Source organism: Lissotriton vulgaris, chromosome 2_1 (genome assembly GCF_964263255.1).
Source record: "Lissotriton vulgaris chromosome 2_1, aLisVul1.2, whole genome shotgun sequence".
NCBI classification, from domain to species: Eukaryota; Metazoa; Chordata; class Amphibia; order Caudata; family Salamandridae; genus Lissotriton; species Lissotriton vulgaris.
Genome location: NC_141687.1, coordinates 1,830,138,954 through 1,830,163,927, shown reverse-complemented (window position 1 = coordinate 1,830,163,927; position 24,974 = coordinate 1,830,138,954). Strand labels below are relative to the sequence as shown.

The 24,974-nt window shown below is 43.4% G+C and overlaps 1 protein-coding gene across 1 annotated transcript in view; it reads left to right on the top strand.

Annotated features, from left to right (window-relative positions):
* NOX5 (NADPH oxidase 5) overlaps positions 1 to 24,974 on the top strand; it is a 226,376-nt gene that overhangs the window by 122,440 nt on the left and 78,962 nt on the right. Inside the window, exons 7-8 of the mRNA XM_086958956.1 lie at positions 7,230 to 7,412; positions 8,279 to 8,411. Coding sequence (XP_086815082.1) covers positions 7,230 to 7,412; positions 8,279 to 8,411 — 316 coding nt within the window. The remainder of the gene's footprint in view (positions 1 to 7,229; positions 7,413 to 8,278; positions 8,412 to 24,974) is intronic.

The window sequence follows — 24,974 nt, the reverse complement described above, 5'->3', positions numbered from 1 at the left end:
GAAGACGCCTTCAAGGGTATTGGATGTCTCCGTGGAAAGGAAGTATCTCTACATATCGACCGGTCCATTCAGCCTGTAGCCCTCCGGCATCGACGAATAGCATTCCACCTACGGAAAAAAGTGGAAGAGGAGCTGGATACCCTTGAAAAACAGGGCATAATCGAGAAGGTCAGCGGGCCCACCCCATGGGTGTCGCCGATTGTGGTGGCACGAAAACCCAAGCAGCCAGGACAGGTCCGCATCTGCGTCGACATGCGCCTGCCCAATGCAGCCGTGAAGAGGGAAAGACACCTGACACCCACAATAGACGATATCCTGGGAGAGTTAAATGGAGCGAAATGGTTCTCCAAGATGGACCTACGGTCAGGATATCATCAGCTGACCCTGCACCCGGACTCCAGATATATCACCACCTTCTCCACCCACGTAGGACTCCGGCGCTATCGAAGGCTCAACTTCGGGATATCAAGTGCTGCTGAAGTCTTCCAAAATACGATTCGAGAGGTACTGAGCGGGATCACAGGAGTCCTAAATGTCAGCGATGATCTGCTGATATAAGCTGATACCGTGGAAGAACATCACCGGAGGCTCAGAAGCGTACTACAAAGGATTAAGGAATCAGGACTTACGCTGCACCGGGAAAAGTGTCAATTCCTACAGAACACAATCAGCTTCTTTGGATACACGTTCTCCGATAAAGGAGTGGCCCCTGACCCTGAAAAAGTGAGAGACGTGCAAGCAGCCCCAGCGCTGACTAACACGTCAGAAGTTCGGAGCTTCCTTGGGATGGTGAATTTCTGCGGGAGGTTCATCCCCGACCTATCCAATCTCACCAGACCATTAAGAGAGCTCACAAAATCTACCACCCCCTGGCAGTGGGGAAACGAGCACACCAAGGCGGCTCTGTCAGCTAACACGACCCTATCATACTTCGACCCCACCAAAGCAACCAATATAGCCGTAGACGCCAGCCCGTACGGACTAGGAGCGGTACTGACACAGAGCCAAGGGGGTGAGGACTGGACGCCTATAGCCTACGCAAGCAGGTCACTAACGCAAGCAGAACAACGCTACTCTCAAATTTAGAGGGAGGCCATCGCAATCCACTGGGCCTGCAGGCACTTCCATGTGTACGTCTACGGACACCCGTTCACTGTCTCCACCGATCATAAGCCTCTGCTTCCCTTGTTCCGAGGATCAGTCTCCAAACCTCCCCCCAGAATCGAGAAGTGGATCCTACAGCTCCAAGAGTATGATTACAAACTGGAGTTTAAGCCCGGCGCAACCAACCCGGCTGACTACCTCTCCAGACATCCCCGAGCGGCAACCACCCAGGAAAAAGAAGATGCCGAAGAAACGGAGGAGTATGTGAAGATCATCCTGGAGCGATCACGACCCCTACCCATGGGCATGGACTTGATTGTGAAAGCGACCCGTGGTGACGAAGTCCTCCAGATAGTAATAAACGCTATGCGTCAAAACGACTGGAAAACACTCCAGACCTCACTTAACCAGAGAACCCCAGAGGCGAAGAGTGCCCTGGAAGCCATCCTCAGGGTGAAGGATGAACTGTCCGTGGACAGTCAAGGATGCCTCCTCAGAGGACCAAGAATTGTAATGCCCACAAGTCTAACCCAACAGGCGGTTGAACTTGCCCACCGTGGCCACCAGGGAATGGTGAAAACAAAAAGCAGGCTCAGAGCAAAAGTATGGTTCCCGGAGATGGACGCCAAGGTTGAACAGCTGGTTAGAGGGTGCCGCTGGTGCCAGGCAGCAGGTCCACCCGAGCCTCCACCCCCGGTGATCACTGAAGAGGAGCCGGCGAAGCCCTAAGAACGAGTAAGTGCCGACTTCGGACACCTCCCGGACGGCCGCTATATGCTCGTTGTCATCGACGATCTAACAAAATATCCAGAAGTGGAAATAGTAACATCCCTGACCGCAAAAGAAGTGACTGCAAAATTTGAGAAGATAATTGCCATCTCTCCCATCTGTTGGTTCCTAGCGCTTGGACGCCCCCGGGCAGCAATCGCGCTCTATAAATCCACATACAAATACAAATACAAATTGCCACCCATGGCATTTTTGAACAAGTCAAGACTGACAACGGACCGCCATTCCAAAGCCAAGAGTTTGCCGAATACCTTCAGGAGTGGGGGATCCAACACAGGAAGATCACCCCAGATGGCCTCAAGCCAACGGAGAGGTCGAGAGGTTTATGCGGACCCTCAACAAGGTCATCCGGATTGCTCACGCGGAGGGAACACCACTAGAGAGAGCCATATACACATTCTTGAGAGAATACAGGCTAACGCCCCATCGCACAACTACAGCTGCCCCGAGGCCATCAGCAATGGGCAGAGTAGTCTGAGACACCATTCCCCATCATCACACCTGGACCCCAACTGATGCGAACCCCCAGCAAACCCTGCGCAACAGGAAATGCTCGAACGACTACGCCAGTTTCAGACGCAGAGCCAGGGAATAATCCATCTGGGAAAGAGATCGGGTCTATGTGAGAGACCGATACCCCGGGAGCAAGTTCAGGCTCCCGTTTGAGCCCAGACCTTGGACAGTTACCCGCCGGTCGGGTACAATGGTAACCGCCCAACGCGACGGTGTGACCGTCACACGCAACGTGTCATTTTTCAAGCGGGCCTTCGACTCATCTGAAGATCAGCACGGTCAGGACCCGGACAGAGCAACGCCAAGCACTACAACCTCCAACACCAATTCCCCAGCGAGCGTGCAAGGAAGCCCCGAGGAGCAGGCTGCGGCGAACACGTTCCTCGAAGAGTCGTGTTCCGAGGCGAGGCTGGGGGCTGAGAAGAAACCCAGCCCCCTCTTCGCAGCTGGCAGACTTTGCTGTAGGCTGAGACTGTGAAACCTGATCATCAGACTGGTAACAGGCCTGCTGGCCATTTTGATTTCTCACAGGTCCAGGTGAAGCAATTGACTTTGTGACAGACTAATCTGTTATGGTTTTCTTTTGATTTAATAAAGGTTGAAAGGAGTGTAATGTTTAAAGACTGCAGACGTGCAGTCTAGTTTTTGCGCACGTAGCCGTGCGCTAGCGCGGCCGTGATACGTCACGCCCGCGTGAGTATAAATAAAGGAGGCATGGTCACGGAGTTTGTCCGGACCACGCGGAGACCAACAAGCGTGTCCTGGGTCCCGTTATTCCAGCGCAGCGATAGTGGCGCTGCGCAATATCCACGAGGGCCCGACAGGCTGGAGAAATCCCACAGACTCCCTGTCCTGAGCAGAGCGTCTTTTCAGCCTACTCTGACCAATCCCCGAGCTGCCCTCATAGCATGAGAGCAGTGCAGGGATTGCACAGGGAGTCTGTCCCAGGGGCTGCTGGGACCAGGAAGAGCACAGGAGGTGCGAAGCAGGAGTCGGCCGGCAACTTAAGGTAAGTTCTTTTTTTAAATATTATTATTGACACCCGACGTGCTCCACCCCTCTGCTCTTTCTCCCGCGTTCCCTCTACCCGCCTCACCACACTTTGTTTGTGGTGGCCGCCCCAGCACTGTATTGGCGATCAAATCAGAAAAAATCAGGCATTCTGTCAGACAAGTTTTCGACTTGAACGTGGATCCGAAAATTGGCAAGTGATTCATTCATTCATGTTTGCTGAAGTTATTTGATAGCCTGCCGTTGGATCATACTGGTACAAATATACTAAATATCAAGCCTGTTTTGTCGACCTTCAGTTGGGGATATCTCAGACTTCTGAACAGATTGAAAGTGCCCAACAAGAATTGTTTCTGGCACAAGCTCTGTCTTCGTGCCAACTTTGGTACACTTCTGTCGACTGGTTTACTGAGTGTGTGTGTGTGTGTGTGTAATGAACATGGCTTGGGCAAAGGCAAGGACCATTTCAAAAGTGTTTGATATGATGTACCGACCGGATTTTCGGACCAGATCGAATCAGCTCCTAGGAGCCCCTCTAACCCAGCCGGAACGTAATCACCTCCCTCCTTAGAACGTATTTACAATGGGTATAGATATCTGTATGTACATCTCGTACCTAAGGATGGGGAAAATAGCAATAAACATGCATAGGTTTTCTACAATATCCTATTCATACCAACTAGTCTCTCGGCCAGTTAGGCCCAGACTAATCTACCCTGGGGCAGGTCTGATTATGTACCCTTACACACTGATCTCCCTCAGTGCTCACTCGACACGCAATCCGGCGTGTCTACACACGGGCCTGCAGTCCCAGTGCTCTCATTCACTCATCCGGTCCACAATCCGGCAGACCTCCACACCGTGTCCCCCCGGTGCTCTCATTCACACACGATCCACAATCCGGCAGACCTCCACACCGTGTCCCCCCGGTGCTCTCATTAACGCCGCATACCAACGACGATCACTTTCCTATGAACACCTATGGAAGAAATCTCTCATTGTCTACTCAGGATAAAACTACGATAATAGAAATTAGTACGGCTTTCCAAATTGAAGTATGTACCTTCTGCTCTTGGCATCAAACGTTCCCTCTCTCCCTCATTACTCAGTCATTTCTTACCTGACCGGGATTCGCATCCGTTCATGAAAACAATGCCTGACTAGAAGACCAGGTTACCCTGATTGAACAAGAATACAAGGCACATGTCGGTTCACTAAGAACTGGGGTATTTTTATTACAATAATTATAAACACAACACTATATGATAGTATATATTCTGCAAATAAAAGTAAAAGGTTAGAATGTACACGTTATAAGGGAAAGGGCGGAGGTCACCTGGTTAATATGAAGTCGGGGTTCGGCAGTCATCTAGGTTCCCTTCTCGTCTGTGTCTTGGCTCGTCTCGGAATCACACCTTAGCAGTCACGGGTACACGTCTGCACCGCTATGCTCGATCTCCTCTGCTTCCCTCCAAGTCACTGGAACCTCTCTCGCTATTAACTGCTGTCTCTCTCTCTCTGTCTCTGATCGCTCTGCGCTACTTCTCCTTCAGTCTTTCTCAGAGAGTCTCAGTTTCATGATCTTTCTCGGACTTCAAAATGGCGACTGTCTGCCTAGAAATAATTAATGGCATAGATGCTAACGGCTAGCTGCCGCCTACGGACTGACTGACTCATTGCCTAACACTTTCGCTAATATCAAAGCCTGTCCCTTCATGGAAAGTTACGGCCAGTAACCTGCCGCCCACCAAATTCTTGTACCTCCCCGTACCAAGGACACGTTCCCAGCCACCCGGCCTGAAGTTGTGTCTTCGGAGTGGAGAAAAATACAGTCTTTCGATAAGGGCCAGCCTGAGCCGGTTCTCTCCAAGCGAACAACACCTCGAAACTAAAACATTACACTTCACCTAGAAAGCCTCTCAAGCTACCAGGCCGAAGACAAGATGGAGTCTGTCCCGTTTAAGGCCCACAAGGCCCAAAATAAGCATAACTCCACGGAAGGTATACTAACACTCTTGCAAAAGGATGGATCATCACTAATACTTATATATCTATCCCCTAGCTTAAGTTTATAAGCCCTGATCTAAAGAAAAGGGTACGAAAATGCACTACTGTGCCTCATGGATAAGTCCTGTTTAAAGTCCTAATCCCTGTACTATATGTGTAATAGGCTGGAGTCATCTTCCATCATCCTCCCTCCAAAGAGGGTCGAAAAAGTCGGTCATTACATATGACTGTTTCACCTTAGAGTGTTTCTTAACTACAACTCCTCCACCTCCTTCGAAGAAGCAATTATTATATTTTCTGATACTGCTTTCAGGTGTCAGTTGGCCAGAGACTGGACAACGCTGACACAGAGCCAGGCTTCAGTTGTAAATAGGAGATCTAGGGCCAGATTTACAAATGTTTTTGAGGTTTCAAATGGCCTAATTTGCAGACTTTGTCCATTTGCGATATAAAGCTTATTGAATTATACAAGAGGAAAAATGTGATTGAATTGTAATTTTCTTTATCATTCGGTAGTTGGAAGGAGCATGCTTACTACGTCCCTTCCACAGTGGCGTAGATAGAGCTTTTGCCGCCAGGGGAGGTCCCTGAGTTTGCTACCCAGTGACAGCTGGTGCAGGTAAGACGACAATGAGGGAAATAACATTTAAAAAAAAAAGAAAACCACTTACCTTGTGCTCGATGAAATTGTTCACCTACAGTGAAGTGCTGTCGCCCGCATAACAGTGCAGCCCGAGGCAGTCCTCCTCCCGCCCCTCCCCTAGCTACGCTACTGCCCTTCCAAGTACCAATTCCCAGTAGTATGTATTAATGTTTTGCGACTGAATTCCAGTTGCAAAACATTAAAATTTTACCACCATTTGAAAAGTGGTGATAATCCATTCGCAAACAGGAAGAGGGTACCCAAGGGACCCCTTCCCCTTTAAGAATGTTAAAAAAATATTTTTAAGAGTAGGCAGTGGTCTCCGGGACCACTGCTACTCTTAAAAAATAAAGTTACTTTTTTTTTTTTTTTTAATGAATCCTGTTTTCCTTTTAAGAAAACTGGTTGTATAAAAAAATAGATTGCTTTATTTAAAAAGCAATCATAGACATGGTGGTCTGCAGGCCACCATACCTCTGATGGTTGTCATTTCTAATGTGTCACATATTGCAACTTACCTCCTTAATATTAATGAGGTAGGTTGATTTGCGACCCACTAGGAATCGCTAAATAAGAAATAAAACTTGCATACATTTAGAATGGCAATTACCAAATAGTGATTCAGAAAAAATCGCAGTTTGGAAATCGCTATCCTAAAGGTATGTACATCTGGCCCTTAGTGTCTTATTTTCGTTCAATACATTTTAGTTTCGTGAATCTTTGTGTTGGCCACAGCATAACAGGTGTCGATCAGAGTATCTCAGAAGTCTGAGATGGTTGTATCACTAAACAAACCCCAGTCATTGCCAGTGATGAATGGGATTGGTTTACTTACACATTTTCAGTGCAGGGTGTTGCTTTTTTCACCACACACTAGTCTGTATTACACGAGCCCATGTCCTGAATATGTGGCTCTGCTGTGGTTTGCACAGTAGCAGCCGCTGCAATACCCTCACCACCAAACATGAACAATGGCCTTCAGGTGACACTGACATCACTGTTGCACTTTGGTGCTTAGATATCTGCTAGGATCCAAGGCCTGCTCCCTCATGCGGCTTCTTGTGCTTACCCTTTGCCCCTGCTCACCATTCCCACTCGGTAATGAATTGCTGCAGTCTGGAAGCAGGAAAAGATACAGCAACTTTCTTCTTGTTGTTTGCAGGTTTTCTATTGGACCCACCTCTCCTACGTCTGGATCTGGATTCTACTTGTTCTTCACGGGCCTCAGTTTTGGAAATGGTTCTTGGTGCCTGGGCTTATGTTCCTGCTGGAGAAGGTGATTGGCATTGCTGTGTCCCGCATCGGGGGACTGTACATTGTCGAGACCAATCTTCTGCCATCCAAGGTACGGTGATCATCATCAGTTGGCACTGCCCCTTTGCAGAAATCCCCAACACGAATCACCCTTTCTGTTGGGATGGGAGAGGGACTGGAAGGTTACAAAGTCTAACACCCCGATTGTTCGGGTCCTGCCTATAGCAGCCAAACTTCCCACTCACTTCTAAGGACCACCTGGCAGACTTCACTGCCAATGAAGAGTTCTCCATAGAATTTTATGGCAAGCATGGATGCTAACATTATTCCAGACTTTCCTTACTGACCTCAAGCAACATCAAAACAATGAAGGAATTTTCGTTTATTGCATTGCTGATAGACAGGTCAATAAATTAAGTTTGACACAAAATCATGGGGCCCTTTTAAACATTAAAATACAGACAGGAAGTTATATTTGACTTGAGCATACTTTTATATTTTGGTCTATTTATAAACATTCCCCTATTACACAGAGAAAGTAGTTCCAGATCAAGATTTCCAGGTGCTACAGGAAATGTCATGTGAAAGTTCCAGCGCGCTCCTATTCCCGCCATACAGTTCTAAACAATGTATACCTCTGCTAAGGACATCCATTCAAATTTTTTCCCTGTAGAGAAAATTTTTTCCCTGAGGAGAAGGCCCTTTTTCGACACCCCACGAACATTTTGGCAATCCGGCCTCCCACCCATTCTGCTCTGTCCTGAAGAACATCTCTCGTCATTTCCAGAGTGGAAAGGGGGTGAAGGGAAGTGTAAGAATCTCAACAAACACAATGTTTACAACCAAATTTACCTTTGTGAATAGGTTCATAATTCCAACCTACCATTCAGTAGAAAATCTGCATTATCTCCAAGGATTATTTTCTTCCAATGTCTCCTATGTTTCCTTTGAATTCAGGTCACCCATCTTGTGATCAAGAGGCCGCAGTTCTTCCAGTACAAGCCTGGTGACTATGTTTATGTGAATATTCCGGTCATAGCGAAGTACGAGTGGCACCCGTTCACCATCAGCAGCGCTCCAGAACAACCAGGTTATGTAATGCCAGCATTGGCAGTTACCTTTAACAGTGTGGGCATGTGGCTGGAAACAGCTTAATTTCCATGTTGGTATGGATTCGTGATTTTGGAGGGGGAAAGTAGGGAAAAAGTAGAGAGTTATGTTTTGGTGGGAGAAACAATGAATGGTATTGTCACCGTAAAGCCCGTTGCTTAGGCTAAACCAGATGTTAAAGGCCCTAAACCAGAGTTTGCAGAGGGCCTATACCAAGGGAAATGGCCTTTAACAACTGCAATAGCCTTAGGCAGAAGGGCTATAAGGCGGTTAGAACATTCAATCCACCAAACTTTGGGGCACATTATGATGGCTGACAGACCTGAGTCCGTCCGCCAACATAGAGTAGGAGGGAACTTCTGCATGGGCTGCGGAGTTCCCTCCTGTGCAATTAGGATGTGACCGCCACCCTGGCGGTCACACCCTCTATTTTTAGGTCTCGCCTGTCGATGCGCATGCGCATCGAGCAAGCGAGACTATAGGGGCTTATCCACTCTTTATCCACTGCAAGGAATCGTGGCGATTCCTTGCAGTGCCCGTGACTTTTAAGCTCAATGCGCATGCGCATTGAGCTTAAAAGCGCGTGCACGTCCGTCTTGTTTTACCCGCTCCGCCCCCTCCCCTTCCCGCCGTGTCGCATTTCTCCTCCCCCCTCCCCTCTCTTCCCTCCGTCTTGTTTGTTTATTTTACCCGCTCCGCCCCCTCCCCTTCCCGCCGTGTCGCATTTCTCCTCCCCCCTCCCCTCTCTTCCCTCCGTCTTCTTTGTTTATTTTACCCGCTCCGCCCCCTCCCCTGCCCGCCGTGTCGCATTTTTTTTAAATCCCCACTGAAGTTTGCAGTGAACAAAATATGTGAAGCAAAACATTGAATCAACGTGTTTCACAATAGAGCGATCATTCCCTGTTACGGTAATATTATAAAGGATTTTAAATCTATTAATATTCAGCGCAATTGTGCACTGCCGTGTCGCATTTCTCCTCCCCCCTCCCCTCTCTTCCCTCCGTCTTCTTTGTTTATTTTACCCGCTCCGCCCCCTCCCCTGCCCGCCGTGTCGCATTTTTTTTTAAATCCCCACTGAAGTTTGCAGTGAACAAAATATGTGAAGCAAAACATTGAATCAACGTGTTTCACAATAGAGCGATCATTCCCTGTTACGGTAATATTATAAAGGATTTTAAATCTATTAATATTCAGCGCAATTGTGCACTGCCGTGTCGCATTTCTCCTCCCCCCTCCCCTCTCTTCCCTCTCTTCCCTCCGTCTTCTTTGTTTATTTTACCCGCTCCGCCCCCTCCCCTGCCCGCCGTGTCGCATTTTTTTTTAAATCCCCACTGAAGTTTGCAGTGAACAAAATATGTGAAGCAAAACATTGAATCAACGTGTTTCACAATAGAGCGATCATTCCCTGTTACGGTAATATTATAAAGGATTTTAAATCTATTAATATTCAGCGCAATTGTGCACTACCCTTCCTCGTTACAGCGCTTGAATACTGAGCTCCAGTCTAAACAAGATCTTGTGACTAAATAATGATATATGTTCATTCCTTTCCACCAAGACACTGGCAGTCCTCTCTTGTCCCGGTTGAGGGCACTGTAAACTATAGTCCAGGCACTAATGATACTTAGTAACCACGAAGTTAAGAGCCGCACTCATTCCTTGCGATCTGGAGCAATGAGTGAATTTTAGAAGAACTTGATAACATAACGGGCTGTTACATCAAAGGCCCCTTCTGAGCAATATATTTGTTACGTTACTTTAATGGTTACATTTGTCCTAGGTGTTACTTTTTACACCGTTGTTGAGAAACCTGATGAGAGCTGTTAGAACTCCTGGTAGCTGCCCTGAGACCCGAGCCATGCATGGGTGCAAGGATCGGGAACAGAGAATGCAAGGCTCTCGTTTAAGCTTATGACGCACTTGTCTTCACAAGAAAGTCAGATACTTCACAACAACCAGGCCTCATCAGCTGTACCTCAAAACAACCAGGACTCATCACCCCTCTCTCACAACAACCAGGCCTCATCACCCTCTCTCACAACACTCACTCTCACTCACCCTCAACCCCTCAGCCTCACCCTCACTCACCCTCACTCACCCTCAACCCCTCACCCTCACTCACCCTCAACCCCTCACCCTCACTCACCCTCACCCTCACTCACCCTCAACCTCACTCACCCTCAACCCCTCACCCTCACTCACCCTCACTCACACTCAACCCCTCACCCTCACTCACCCTCAACCCCTCACCCTCACTCACCCTCAACCCCTCCCCCTCAACCCCTCACCCTCACTCACCCACCCTCAACCCCTCACCCTCACCCTCAACCCCTCACCCTCAACCCCTCACCCTCACTCGCCCTCACCCTCACTCACCCTCAACCCCTCACCCTCACTCACCCTCAACCCCCCACCCTCACTCACCCTCAACCCCTCACCCTCACTCACCCTCAATCCCTCACCCTCACTCACCCTCACTCAACCTCAACCCCTCACCCTCACTCACCCTCAACCCCTCACCCTCACTCACCCTCAACCCCTCCCCCTCAACCCCTCACCCTCACTCACCCTCACTCACCCTCACTCACTCACCCTCAACCCCTCACCCTCAACCCCTCACCCTCAACCCCTCACCCTCACTCGCCCTCACCCTCACTCACCCTCAACCCCTCACCCTCACTCACCCTCAACCCCTCACCCTCACTCACCCTCAACCCCTCCCCCTCACCCTCACTCACCCTCAACCCCTCCCCCTCAACCCCTCACCCTCACTCACCCTCAACCCCTCACCCTCACTCACCCTCAACCCCTCACCCTCAACCCCTCACCCTCATCCCCTCACCCTCACTCACCCTCACCCTCACTCACCCTCAACCCCTCACCCTCACCCTCACTCACCCTCACCCTCAACCCCTCAAACTCACCCTCACTCACCCTCACTCACCCTCAACCCCTCACCCACCCTCACCCTCACTCACCCTGACCATCACTCACCCTCAACCCCTCACTCACCCTCAACCCCTCACTCACCCTCACTCTCACTCATCCTCACTCACCCTCAACCCCTCACCCTCACTCACCCTCACTCACCCTCAACCCCTCACCCTCACTCACCCTCACCCTCACTCACCCTCAACCCCTCACCCTCAACCCCTCACCCTCAACCCCTCACTCACCCTCAACCCCTCACCCTCACTCACCCTCACCCTCACTCACCCTCAACCCCTCACCATCAACCCCTCACTCACCCTCACTCTCACTCACCCTCACTCAGCCTCAACTACTCCCCCTCACCCTCACTCACCCAAAACCCCTCACCCTCACTCACCCTCACCCACCTTCACTCACCCTCAACACCTCACCCTCAACCTCAACCCCTCACCCTCACTCACCCTCAACACCTCACCCTCACTCACCCTCACTCACTCACCCTCACTCACCCTCACTCACCCTCACTCACCCTCAACCCCTCACCCTCACTCACCCTCACTCACCCTCACCCTCACTCACCCTCACTCACCCTCACCCTCACTCACCCTCACCCTCACACAGTGCAATAGTTCTCAGACCATTTCAGTTAGAGCTTTTAGAAATGTTTATGGCTTTTTTTATTTGTAATACTTTAGCATTGGCTACAGGAAACAAAAATGCTAAACATTTACAAAAAAAACCCATAAACAATTCTAAAAGCACTAACTCTAATGGTGCAAGACCTATTGCATTTCCAATGCTTGTTAACATTGCGGCGGGTGCGGCTTCAAGCTGCACCCGCAGCAATGTTAAAAATGCACGCATTGCATTTGTATGTAGAAAGTGGCAGGCACCGCTCGGTGCCTGCCGCTTTATGCATACAAATGCCGGGGGGGGTACCATAGGTACCCCCCATGTGCACCCCCCAACTCCCCTTCACCTAGGGGGCCCGCAACTGGCCTCTGCAGTGAAGTTACACATGCTTTTCCACGGCGGAAAAGCCGCAGCGGAAAAGCATGTTTTGCAGCCCATCCTAATCTGGCTGACGGTGTCTGAGAGACACCGTCACCATATTAGAGCTTTTCCGCCGCAGTTGTAAGCCAGCCACGGCGGAAAAGCTGCGGACGGAAACCAGGACCCACCAGCCATCCTAATGTGGCAGTGGGTCTTTGGTGGGTCCGCAGAGGATTTTCCGCATCCTCCGGGCCGGCGGTGGCTTCCGCCGGCCCAGAGGATGCGGAAAATCCTCCATCCTAATGAGGCCCATAGAATGTTCTATATTAAAAAGGGAGAAACAGAAAGACAAACATTGGAATGTTGGAGTAGAAAGCTCTTACGGCCATCAGTGGCCTTTACCACTCCATTGTCTTCAGAGGAGCTCACAACATTCCAGTGTTCTAATATGTATTTAATACTTAATATATTTTTATAAGAGACATCTCTTGTCATATTGTTGGAATTCTATCATTCTGGTGGCCCTGGAATAAGTTGGCTCTCTCTAGGATATAATGGGATTGCTCTGTAATACGTTGGCCATTGAAGGAGCCTCTCTTTGACACATAAAGGGTAATTTAAGTTGTATTGATGCCCTAGCATAACATGGCCCTGTTAGCATATTATGGATATTCTAGGGAATAAGACAGTCTTAGCAAAATGTGCTCCTTATAATATTTTAATAAACTACATGGTGAAGGATGACTTAAACTCAGCCACTGTCGATTGCACTGGCCCATTGCCAGTCCATTGTTTTTTACCCACTATGCCACTGAAGACAGACTCCCACCAAATACAAATCAGTACTGACCCTTCTTCTCATGGCAACAGTCCATCTCCAACTGCAAGGCAAGGCCAGTTTTAGCCTATTTAGGCCGTGTCTATAGTCCTGGACACAGAGAGAATAGGACACACATCTGGGCTTAACTATCGGACTTGGGGGGGTTTACTGCAACAAACAACAAGGTTATGGATGAAATTCTTGAATTATTCTCAACCACTGATGATCACTCATTCCAATCCATCGTTTTTTCCCACCATGCCAATATATACAGAGGCCTTCAAACTGGAAAAGAGTACTGACCCTGCTCCTCATGGGGACGGCCAGACAAAGCCCCCTCTAGAAGAGAATACAAGGAACCCTAAACTCATTTGGCATATCTGGTTCTCATCATTAGGGTGCAGCTTGAACCCTATGGCACAATGATTGTACGACTCATGTTTGGGCACACCTTTCACAAGGAAGCTTTGACCGAGGGACACAGAGCTCGTCCTCCCTTGTGAGATTTTTTTAAAATAGAGGAAATTCAGGGTCCAGGAATGAAAGGATCTGAGAGTGCAAATAGATTCAGAAAAAGTAAATAAAGCAGTCATGTGAGAATTGTGGCGCAACGAGAATAAGGCTTTATGACATATGCAAAGTGCTTTAAAGATGTGTTTAGGAACTAGTAACCAATGCAAGGAGAACGGTAGCGAGGAAACTGAAGCAGAGTTAGGCGCATTGTAGATCAGTCGCGCTGCAGCATTTTGTACAAGTTGCAATTTGTGAACCAGTGAGTTAGGGAGACCAGTATACAGAGAGTTGCAATAGTCGGGTCTACTTGGAGAGTCGAAAGGCAGAGGTGGAGTGATCATCCTGAGTACATTTATCGTAGGATATCAAGTGGATATGACCTTTGAGATTTGTTTTTTGACAAATCTGCCATGACTGCTACTTGGCTCTACATTGCAAATCCTACTTACAGCAGGGCAAGCCAACCAGTGAACGATTCCTTCACTGTTATGCTTCTGAGATCAGTGTAGAGAAAGGTAGTGTAGCTAAACTCTAAGGGAAAAGATACTCCCTGAATCAGAATCTAAACAGAATAATAGACCCTATAAAACAATCAAATAAATGTGTGCTGAAACGAAAATTTATACAAAAATCCTTTATTTTATTATATATTATTTGTTTTTTGTATATTTTGTTTGTTATTTATATCTTTTGTGCAAAATTCATTTACTTTTTTAATTCATTGTTTACATTAAAGAAGAAACTTGATGTGTATTCCATAATATCAAGAAACATTAATAAGTGAGAACAGAAAAATTTACATAAACACAATTACATATATACATTAACCCTGTGATATACGAAATATTCAGTTGTTGGTAAATTGATGAAGGCAATGCGGTTGAGTGGAACTACGCGCGTTTCGGCCTGAGGCCTTCGTCAGGTGACCGTCATTCGTATATTAAACATAAATCAAAAACAGTGATTTAACCTAAACAGAAACAACAAGAACAAAAACATATTTAAATATATTTACAATTCAGACACACTTCTACATTACAGCTATTTACAACTCAGTTTACATTTTTATATTTTACGGGTCTATTGCCGTTGCTGTAAGGGTATATATACATTTTTTAGCTTTTTAGTGCAAACAGCAGATCATAATTAACGCCAGACTATCTAATTTTTATGCTCTCCAGATATATCAGTGCATATTTGTTGACAATTGACTTTACTAGCTAGATGAAAGATCGTCACTTAAAGTGTATCTATTTCATTAACAGTTCTAGTTTTGATAGTTTTCTTTGGGGATAGATTTTATAGCCAGCAGCTCTCTATTAGGTACTAGAATTTCATGAAAGGAGAGATAGAACAGAGAGGGAAAGTCCAAAGAAATGGTATAGACATAAATACAGAGGGATAAGGCCTTACATTTTCAAACACAGAGACAAACTAACTAAAGGGATGAAGAGTTGAGGATGTGGGATAAGGTGGAATAAGGTAAGGACTATTTCTACTTACACAACAAAGGACAGGATGACGTATCAACGTTATTTCCCTCTTATGGTGACACAATTGATATCATTAGTCTGAAGTTAGGTATTCTGAAAAATAGATATGTACCCAATTAAGTTCAAGTTCGGCTGTGTGTTTTTTATCATAATATTATCTATTCTATAGAGATACCTTATTTACTCCTGCCGCGTGGTTTTGTATCCATCAAATGACATCATATGTGGAGGAATAAAGTGAAACTTTGGGATCCTTAATTTAGAGAACTGGTTCTAAGTTTGAGTGAGGACAAAAGAAGAAATACCTTATTTACTCCTGCCACGTGGTTTAGTATCCATCAAATCACATCATATGTTAAAGAATAAAGTGAAACTTTGGGATCCTTAATTTAGAGAACTGGTTCTAAGTTTGAGTGAGGACATAAAAAGGTTACTATCTGAGAGTCTATTCGGACGATTAAAAGTTTTTTAACTTGGTGCCTTTATTAATTGTATGTTATTCATATCGAGAGACTCTCATTTGTCATTTAGAAGCAGGCACTGTTCAGGTAGGTATAGATTTTATATCAAAGCCAGGTCCTAGCATCTTAATATGTTCTAATATTATCCTGGTGTGATTACACACTTTACAACTTTGTAACATTAGTCTTTTAATTACATTTTTCGTACGGCATTAACGCATACCTTAAAAATCTGATATTTCTGAAGTATTTTTGTCGCAAGGTAAACCACCGAAGAGGTACAAGCTTGTGAATCACTTTCTTTTTAGTTAATCTGAATATACGGGGACATAAAACAAGGACAACTCTATGTTACCATATTTAAATACCGTTATATAGTGTTTCCCAGATAGGGCATGTTGGTGTCATTACCTTGATCTAATAGCGCTGTCAGCTGCGCTTGCTGAGGGTATTAGCCACTGTTGGAGGGAATGCAGAATGAAGGCAAAATTAAAATCGGCATACCCATGTTTAGTTTAGCTTTAACGCAAAGAGTTTCTACATAAGCCGGCATGATATACTTGGCGGGTTCAGAACGTACCTCATAATACTGGTGCTCGAGCGTTCTAACGGGGGTTCTGTTGCGATGATGCTTCCGATGTCCGCGAACTGAACGGATTGGGCGGATACGGGCTTATTTATTTAAAAAAACGCGCGTTCGTTTACTCGTGTTACATGGCTGGCAGCTGTGGCCAATTCCCCGGGCGCAGCTCGATGACGAAACCCGAACGGGACACGAGTCCCACTTGTTTGCATAGAGATCGAAAGCAGACTAGTGCGACGTTTAGAGTACTGAAATTGAGGCTATTAAGCTATTGGAAGAAGGGCTTTAACTTGATCTGGCTCCCAGTTTCGCAAAGTCGAAACCACTGTGGAAATCGATATGTATATATCGTATAACGATGCTATATTTTAGGGTGTTAGAGTTAATCCACAAGAAGCTGTTTATATTTGTGGACAATTTGTATTTATAGTTAGATGGTATATGAAATTTAAATAATAGCACATTTCCTCTATTTTAAAGTTCTCTAGAGACTTGAATTCAGGTGCCCCTTTGTTTTAAAATATAAACATGCTCTCATTAAGAGGCCTCACATATTGATTAGCTTTATTGTTAAGAAAGTATGTATATTATATTTTGGTATAAGGTTAGAGTCAAGTACCTCTATTTAATTTAAGCTTATGTTCAGATGGTGATATTAAAGAATAGCTTGCTGCCACGGAATTTCGGAATTAAGGCCTGATTTGAATGTATCCAGAGTAAATATCCAAAAAACTTCTCGTTTGCGACGGATTTTATCTGTGTTGATGCCAGCTTTTGCCACAATTTTTTCTAAGACTATCCAGCGGATGTCATCAGGTTTGTGGTCCTTATCCATATAATGTGATACTAAGGGGGCAGTTAACTTTTGCGTACGTATCGCTGATTTGTGTTCCGTAATCCTGGTATTTACAGAGCGTGACGATTCACCCACATAGCCTTTGTTACAAGGACAAATTAAAAGATAAACAATGTTCGCGGTTTTACAGTTTGTCATAGTTGGCAGAGGAATAGATGTATTATTGAAGGTAAATTCGGCAGTTTCAATGGCTTGTGGACAGATTTTACAAATACCACATCTATGGTTGCCAATCACTGGAGCCCCAGTGATGATATTTCTTTGACTCAAGGCTTTCTGAGTAGGCATCCTTGATCTGACAACTATATCCCTGATGTTTTTGTTTTTCTTATATGCGAAAAGGGGTTTGTTTATGCTTTCAGTACCACTTTTGTTAACATTAAGGATATGCCAGTTTGCATACAGGATTTGTTGAATTTGTTTATTCAACATGGAGTGCCTAGTTACAAACACTAGACTGGCATCCCGTTTAGTGTTTGTGCCTGTAAGAAGGTGTTGACGGTCATAATACCTGGCTCTTTTAAAGGAGTCGCGTATTAATTTGTTAGGGTAGCCACGCTCCAGAAACTTCTCCTTCATTATAGTAGCTTTCTGGTCATAGTCTGTTAACCTAGTACAATTTCTCCTCAGTCTCAAAAATTGGCTGAAGGGAATGCTGTCTTTCTGAGACAAGGGGTGGAAGCTACTATAATGAAGGAGAGTATTACGTGCTGTTGGCTTTGTAAAAAGGTCCATAATTAACCTTCCTTCATCATGTTTAATACTCAGATCTAGGAATTCGATTTCTGAGTTGCTTTTTTTCTCTGTAAATTTCAAGTTTGGGTCGCAAGCATTCAACCACAGAACAAATTCTTCTAGGACATCCTCATTGTCGTCCCAAACAAAAATGATGTCGTCAATAAAACGTGACCAATAAAAAACCGATTCAAAAAATGGGGCGACCTCATTGAAAACAAATTTTTCCTCAAAAAGGGCAACATATATGTTAGCGATCGTCGGAGCACACGAAGCACCCATGCTAACTCCTCTAATCTGTTTGTAAAGTTGCCCTGCAAATTCAAAAATATTGTTATCCAGAATAATTTGGAGACAGTCCAAGATGAATGACATATTGCAATCAATACTGTATGACTCTATAAACCACTTAGTGGCTTCCATTGCACCAATGCAAGGTATATTGGAGTAGAGGCTCTCTACATCCAATGTCACCATCCATTGACGGTGAGCGTTAAAGGAGGTACCTTCAAATTGGGTGATCACATTCCTAGTATCTTTAATGTGACCTGGTATTTTGTCTATGTAGGGACGTAGAATGGCATCTATATACTTAGATATAGGTTCTGTCACACTCCCAATGGTTGTAACTATGGGGCGTAGCGGGGGGTCTTGTTCGTTTTTGTGAACTTTTGGAATCCCATATATACTAGCCATTTTTGGGTTTCCTATATTCATATAGTCATATTCTTTTTGACAAATGTCTCCTTTGCCTAATGCTTTGGAGGTTAATCTAGTGATCTTGTTTTTAATAATACTGGTTGGATCTTTAGTGATTTTTGAATAGTATTTTGTATCATTAAGCATATTTTCCATTTTTTCGATGTAGTTTGTGGTGTCAAAAATGGCTATGCCTCCTCCCTTATCACAACTTTTCACAATAGTTTGAGTCGATTCTTTCAATTGTAACAAAGCATTGTGTTCGTCAATGGATATATTATAAGGGGTATGAGGTATATGCTTAGTGATGTTTTGCAATTTAGAGGTCACAATTTTTTCAAAAATTCCTATTTCTGGGTCAACTTGATCCAGAGAAGGAGTAAAGGTCGATTTCAGTGACAGACCAGATCTGTTTAGTTCCGGTAACTCATTTTCTTGATGGGAGAAAAAGTTTTTCAAGCGTATTTTGCGAAAAAAACTTATCATATCGTTAAATAGTTCGAACTTATTAAGGCCAGAGTGTGGGACAAACGAGAGACCTCTTGAGAGTACTGCAATGGTAGCTGGGTCGGTGTTATGACTACTCAGGTTGAAGATAGGTATTGTATTCATTGTCTCCAATACCTTGCATTTCTTGTTTCCAGATATCTCTCCGTATTCTGTTGATTGTCCTGGAATTGAGGTTGATAAGGGCCCTGAGGTTGATATGTTTGGTTCGATGGGTATTGATCTTGTGGTGGATACTGTTGGTTGTACTGATATTGTTGTGGTTGCTGATATTGGGGTTGATAGTTCGGTCTCCAATTTCTTCTCGCTTGACGTCTCCCTAAAAAAGGTCTATAACCTCGATTTGATCTGAAACGATTGCCCCTAGGTTGATACGGTGGCATACTAGAATTACTTCCTGAATCTGAGGAGTTAGAAAAGGTGGAATACTTTTTTGATCTTGGGTCTGTAGGGGTATTATAATCTGGGTCATTTTCATTTTCCTGGGCATAAAAGTTGTCTGCCAAGTATGGATATACTTTTTCCATACTAAAAAAGTGTAGATCTTTCTGATATTTATCCATTTTACGCTTATATAGATAGTCACTATATGAGTTTAGGTCCATCTCTACATTTTCTAACTTTTTTTTGATGTCCGTAATTATTGTAGAGTTTTTGATCTTATCTTCAAGTTCTGTAATCTCTTTGGCTAATTCATCTAGAACCTCTCTTACTGTTTCTACTATAAGCATCATGTGGTCCCTTGAACATCTATTAGAGATGAGGGACCAACGCTCAAGAAAATGTTTTAAATGGATAAACAGCCCTGGAATGTTCTTTACCTGAAGGCCCTGCGGGATAACTCCTGCTTTCAAGTAGTCCAAAATAAACTTACCATGTAACTCCGTTCTTTTACTTTTCTTTTTTAGGGCTAGTAATTTAAGTAAGTCTTCACATTTCTCATTATTTGATGTGTGTCTGGTATCGAAGCTGACCGAAGAGCCTACCATGGAGGCAAATTCTTCGTCGCTAAAGCCATGAGATTTAAGTGAGGCCATAATAGATTTGGTGAATGACTATAGTATCGGTAGAGTGATGAAGTGACAAAGGATGAACAAGGACAACGATAAGATAAAGACTAAAGATATAGATATGTGAACAACAGAACTGCTGGATGAATTTACCCAAGAAAAATATCAAAATGTAAATGAATAAATCAGTGCTACATAGATCTGGCAGGCGCAAAATAAAGAAAGTAACATGTTCGAATATGTCAGATACAAAAATTATATACATATAATAACATTTAGAAAAAACAATTATTCAAAGCAAACCCCTCATGGACAGGCCATGAGTATAAATTCTATGAGAAAGAAGGGGCCCCTACAATGTAAACAGTTAGCTACTCGTAGGGAAGGTAAACTATGTAGAGAAAGGTAGTGTAGCTAAACTCTAAGGGAAAAGATACTCCCTGAATCAGAATCTAAACAGAATAATAGACCCTATAAAACAATCAAATAAATGTGTGCTGAAACGAAAATTTATACAAAAATCCTTTATTTTATTATATATTATTTGTTTTTTGTATATTTTGTTTGTTATTTATATCTTTTGTGCAAAATTCATTTACTTTTTTAATTCATTGTTTACATTAAAGAAGAAACTTGATGTGTATTCCATAATATCAAGAAACATTAATAAGTGAGAACAGAAAAATTTACATAAACACAATTACATATATACATTAACCCTGTGATATACGAAATATTCAGTTGTTGGTAAATTGATGAAGGCAATGCGGTTGAGTGGAACTACGCGCGTTTCGGCCTGAGGCCTTCGTCAGGTGACCGTCATTCGTATATTAAACATAAATCAAAAACAGTGATTTAACCTAAACAGAAACAACAAGAACAAAAACATATTTAAATATATTTACAATTCAGACACACTTCTACATTACAGCTATTTACAACTCAGTTTACATTTTTATATTTTACGGGTCTATTGCCGTTGCTGTAAGGGTATATATACATTTTTTAGCTTTTTAGTGCAAACAGCAGATCATAATTAACGCCAGACTATCTAATTTTTATGCTCTCCAGATATATCAGTGCATATTTGTTGACAATTGACTTTACTAGCTAGATGAAAGATCGTCACTTAAAGTGTATCTATTTCATTAACAGTTCTAGTTTTGATAGTTTTCTTTGGGGATAGATTTTATAGCCAGCAGCTCTCTATTAGGTACTAGAATTTCATGAAAGGAGAGATAGAACAGAGAGGGAAAGTCCAAAGAAATGGTATAGACATAAATACAGAGGGATAAGGCCTTACATTTTCAAACACAGAGACAAACTAACTAAAGGGATGAGGAGTTGAGGATGTGGGATAAGGTGGAATAAGGTAAGGACTATTTCTACTTACACAACAAAGGACAGGATGACGTATCAACGTTATTTCCCTCTTATGGTGACACAATTGATATCATTAGTCTGAAGTTAGGTATTCTGAAAAATAGATATGTACCCAATTAAGTTCAAGTTCGGCTGTGTGTTTTTTATCATAATATTATCTATTCTATAGAGATACCTTATTTACTCCTGCCGCGTGGTTTTGTATCCATCAAATGACATCATATGTGGAGGAATAAAGTGAAACTTTGGGATCCTTAATTTAGAGAACTGGTTCTAAGTTTGAGTGAGGACAAAAGAAGAAATACCTTATTTACTCCTGCCACGTGGTTTAGTATCCATCAAATCACATCATATGTTAAAGAATAAAGTGAAACTTTGGGATCCTTAATTTAGAGAACTGGTTCTAAGTTTGAGTGAGGACATAAAAAGGTTACTATCTGAGAGTCTATTCGGACGATTAAAAGTTTTTTAACTTGGTGCCTTTATTAATTGTATGTTATTCATATCGAGAGACTCTCATTTGTCATTTAGAAGCAGGCACTGTTCAGGTAGGTATAGATTTTATATCAAAGCCAGGTCCTAGCATCTTAATATGTTCTAATATTATCCTGGTGTGATTACACACTTTACAACTTTGTAACATTAGTCTTTTAATTACATTTTTCGTACGGCATTAACGCATACCTTAAAAATCTGATATTTCTGAAGTATTTTTGTCGCAAGGTAAACCACCGAAGAGGTACAAGCTTGTGAATCACTTTCTTTTTAGTTAATCTGAATATACGGGGACATAAAACAAGGACAACTCTATGTTACCATATTTAAATACCGTTATATAGTGTTTCCCAGATAGGGCATGTTGGTGTCATTACCTTGATCTAATAGCGCTGTCAGCTGCGCTTGCTGAGGGTATTAGCCACTGTTGGAGGGAATGCAGAATGAAGGCAAAATTAAAATCGGCATACCCATGTTTAGTTTAGCTTTAACGCAAAGAGTTTCTACATAAGCCGGCATGATATACTTGGCGGGTTCAGAACGTACCTCATAATACTGGTGCTCGAGCGTTCTAACGGGGGTTCTGTTGCGATGATGCTTCCGATGTCCGCGAACTGAACGGATTGGGCGGATACGGGCTTATTTATTTAAAAAAACGCGCGTTCGTTTACTCGTGTTACATGGCTGGCAGCTGTGGCCAATTCCCCGGGCGCAGCTCGATGACGAAACCCGAACGGGACACGAGTCCCACTTGTTTGCATAGAGATCGAAAGCAGACTAGTGCGACGTTTAGAGTACTGAAATTGAGGCTATTAAGCTATTGGAAGAAGGGCTTTAACTTGATCTGGCTCCCAGTTTCGCAAAGTCGAAACCACTGTGGAAATCGATATGTATATATCGTATAACGATGCTATATTTTAGGGTGTTAGAGTTAATCCACAAGAAGCTGTTTATATTTGTGGACAATTTGTATTTATAGTTAGATGGTATATGAAATTTAAATAATAGCACATTTCCTCTATTTTAAAGTTCTCTAGAGACTTGAATTCAGGTGCCCCTTTGTTTTAAAATATAAACATGCTCTCATTAAGAGGCCTCACATATTGATTAGCTTTATTGTTAAGAAAGTATGTATATTATATTTTGGTATAAGGTTAGAGTCAAGTACCTCTATTTAATTTAAGCTTATGTTCAGATGGTGATATTAAAGAATAGCTTGCTGCCACGGAATTTCGGAATTAAGGCCTGATTTGAATGTATCCAGAGTAAATATCCAAAAAACTTCTCGTTTGCGACGGATTTTATCTGTGTTGATGCCAGCTTTTGCCACAATTTTTTCTAAGACTATCCAGCGGATGTCATCAGGTTTGTGGTCCTTATCCATATAATGTGATACTAAGGGGGCAGTTAACTTTTGCGTACGTATCGCTGATTTGTGTTCCGTAATCCTGGTATTTACAGAGCGTGACGATTCACCCACATAGCCTTTGTTACAAGGACAAATTAAAAGATAAACAATGTTCGCGGTTTTACAGTTTGTCATAGTTGGCAGAGGAATAGATGTATTATTGAAGGTAAATTCGGCAGTTTCAATGGCTTGTGGACAGATTTTACAAATACCACATCTATGGTTGCCAATCACTGGAGCCCCAGTGATGATATTTCTTTGACTCAAGGCTTTCTGAGTAGGCATCCTTGATCTGACAACTATATCCCTGATGTTTTTGTTTTTCTTATATGCGAAAAGGGGTTTGTTTATGCTTTCAGTACCACTTTTGTTAACATTAAGGATATGCCAGTTTGCATACAGGATTTGTTGAATTTGTTTATTCAACATGGAGTGCCTAGTTACAAACACTAGACTGGCATCCCGTTTAGTGTTTGTGCCTGTAAGAAGGTGTTGACGGTCATAATACCTGGCTCTTTTAAAGGAGTCGCGTATTAATTTGTTAGGGTAGCCACGCTCCAGAAACTTCTCCTTCATTATAGTAGCTTTCTGGTCATAGTCTGTTAACCTAGTACAATTTCTCCTCAGTCTCAAAAATTGGCTGAAGGGAATGCTGTCTTTCTGAGACAAGGGGTGGAAGCTACTATAATGAAGGAGAGTATTACGTGCTGTTGGCTTTGTAAAAAGGTCCATAATTAACCTTCCTTCATCATGTTTAATACTCAGATCTAGGAATTCGATTTCTGAGTTGCTTTTTTTCTCTGTAAATTTCAAGTTTGGGTCGCAAGCATTCAACCACAGAACAAATTCTTCTAGGACATCCTCATTGTCGTCCCAAACAAAAATTATGTCGTCAATAAAACGTGACCAATAAAAAACCGATTCAAAAAATGGGGCGACCTCATTGAAAACAAATTTTTCCTCAAAAAGGGCAACATATATGTTAGCGATCGTCGGAGCACACGAAGCACCCATGCTAACTCCTCTAATCTGTTTGTAAAGTTGCCCTGCAAATTCAAAAATATTGTTATCCAGAATAATTTGGAGACAGTCCAAGATGAATGACATATTGCAATCAATACTGTATGACTCTATAAACCACTTAGTGGCTTCCATTGCACCAATGCAAGGTATATTGGAGTAGAGGCTCTCTACATCCAATGTCACCATCCATTGACGGTGAGCGTTAAAGGAGGTACCTTCAAATTGGGTGATCACATTCCTAGTATCTTTAATGTGACCTGGTATTTTGTCTATGTAGGGACGTAGAATGGCATCTATATACTTAGATATAGGTTCTGTCACACTCCCAATGGTTGTAACTATGGGGCGTAGCGGGGGGTCTTGTTCGTTTTTGTGAACTTTTGGAATCCCATATATACTAGCCATTTTTGGGTTTCCTATATTCATATAGTCATATTCTTTTTGACAAATGTCTCCTTTGCCTAATGCTTTGGAGGTTAATCTAGTGATCTTGTTTTTAATAATACTGGTTGGATCTTTAGTGATTTTTGAATAGTATTTTGTATCATTAAGCATATTTTCCATTTTTTCGATGTAGTTTGTGGTGTCAAAAATGGCTATGCCTCCTCCCTTATCACAACTTTTCACAATAGT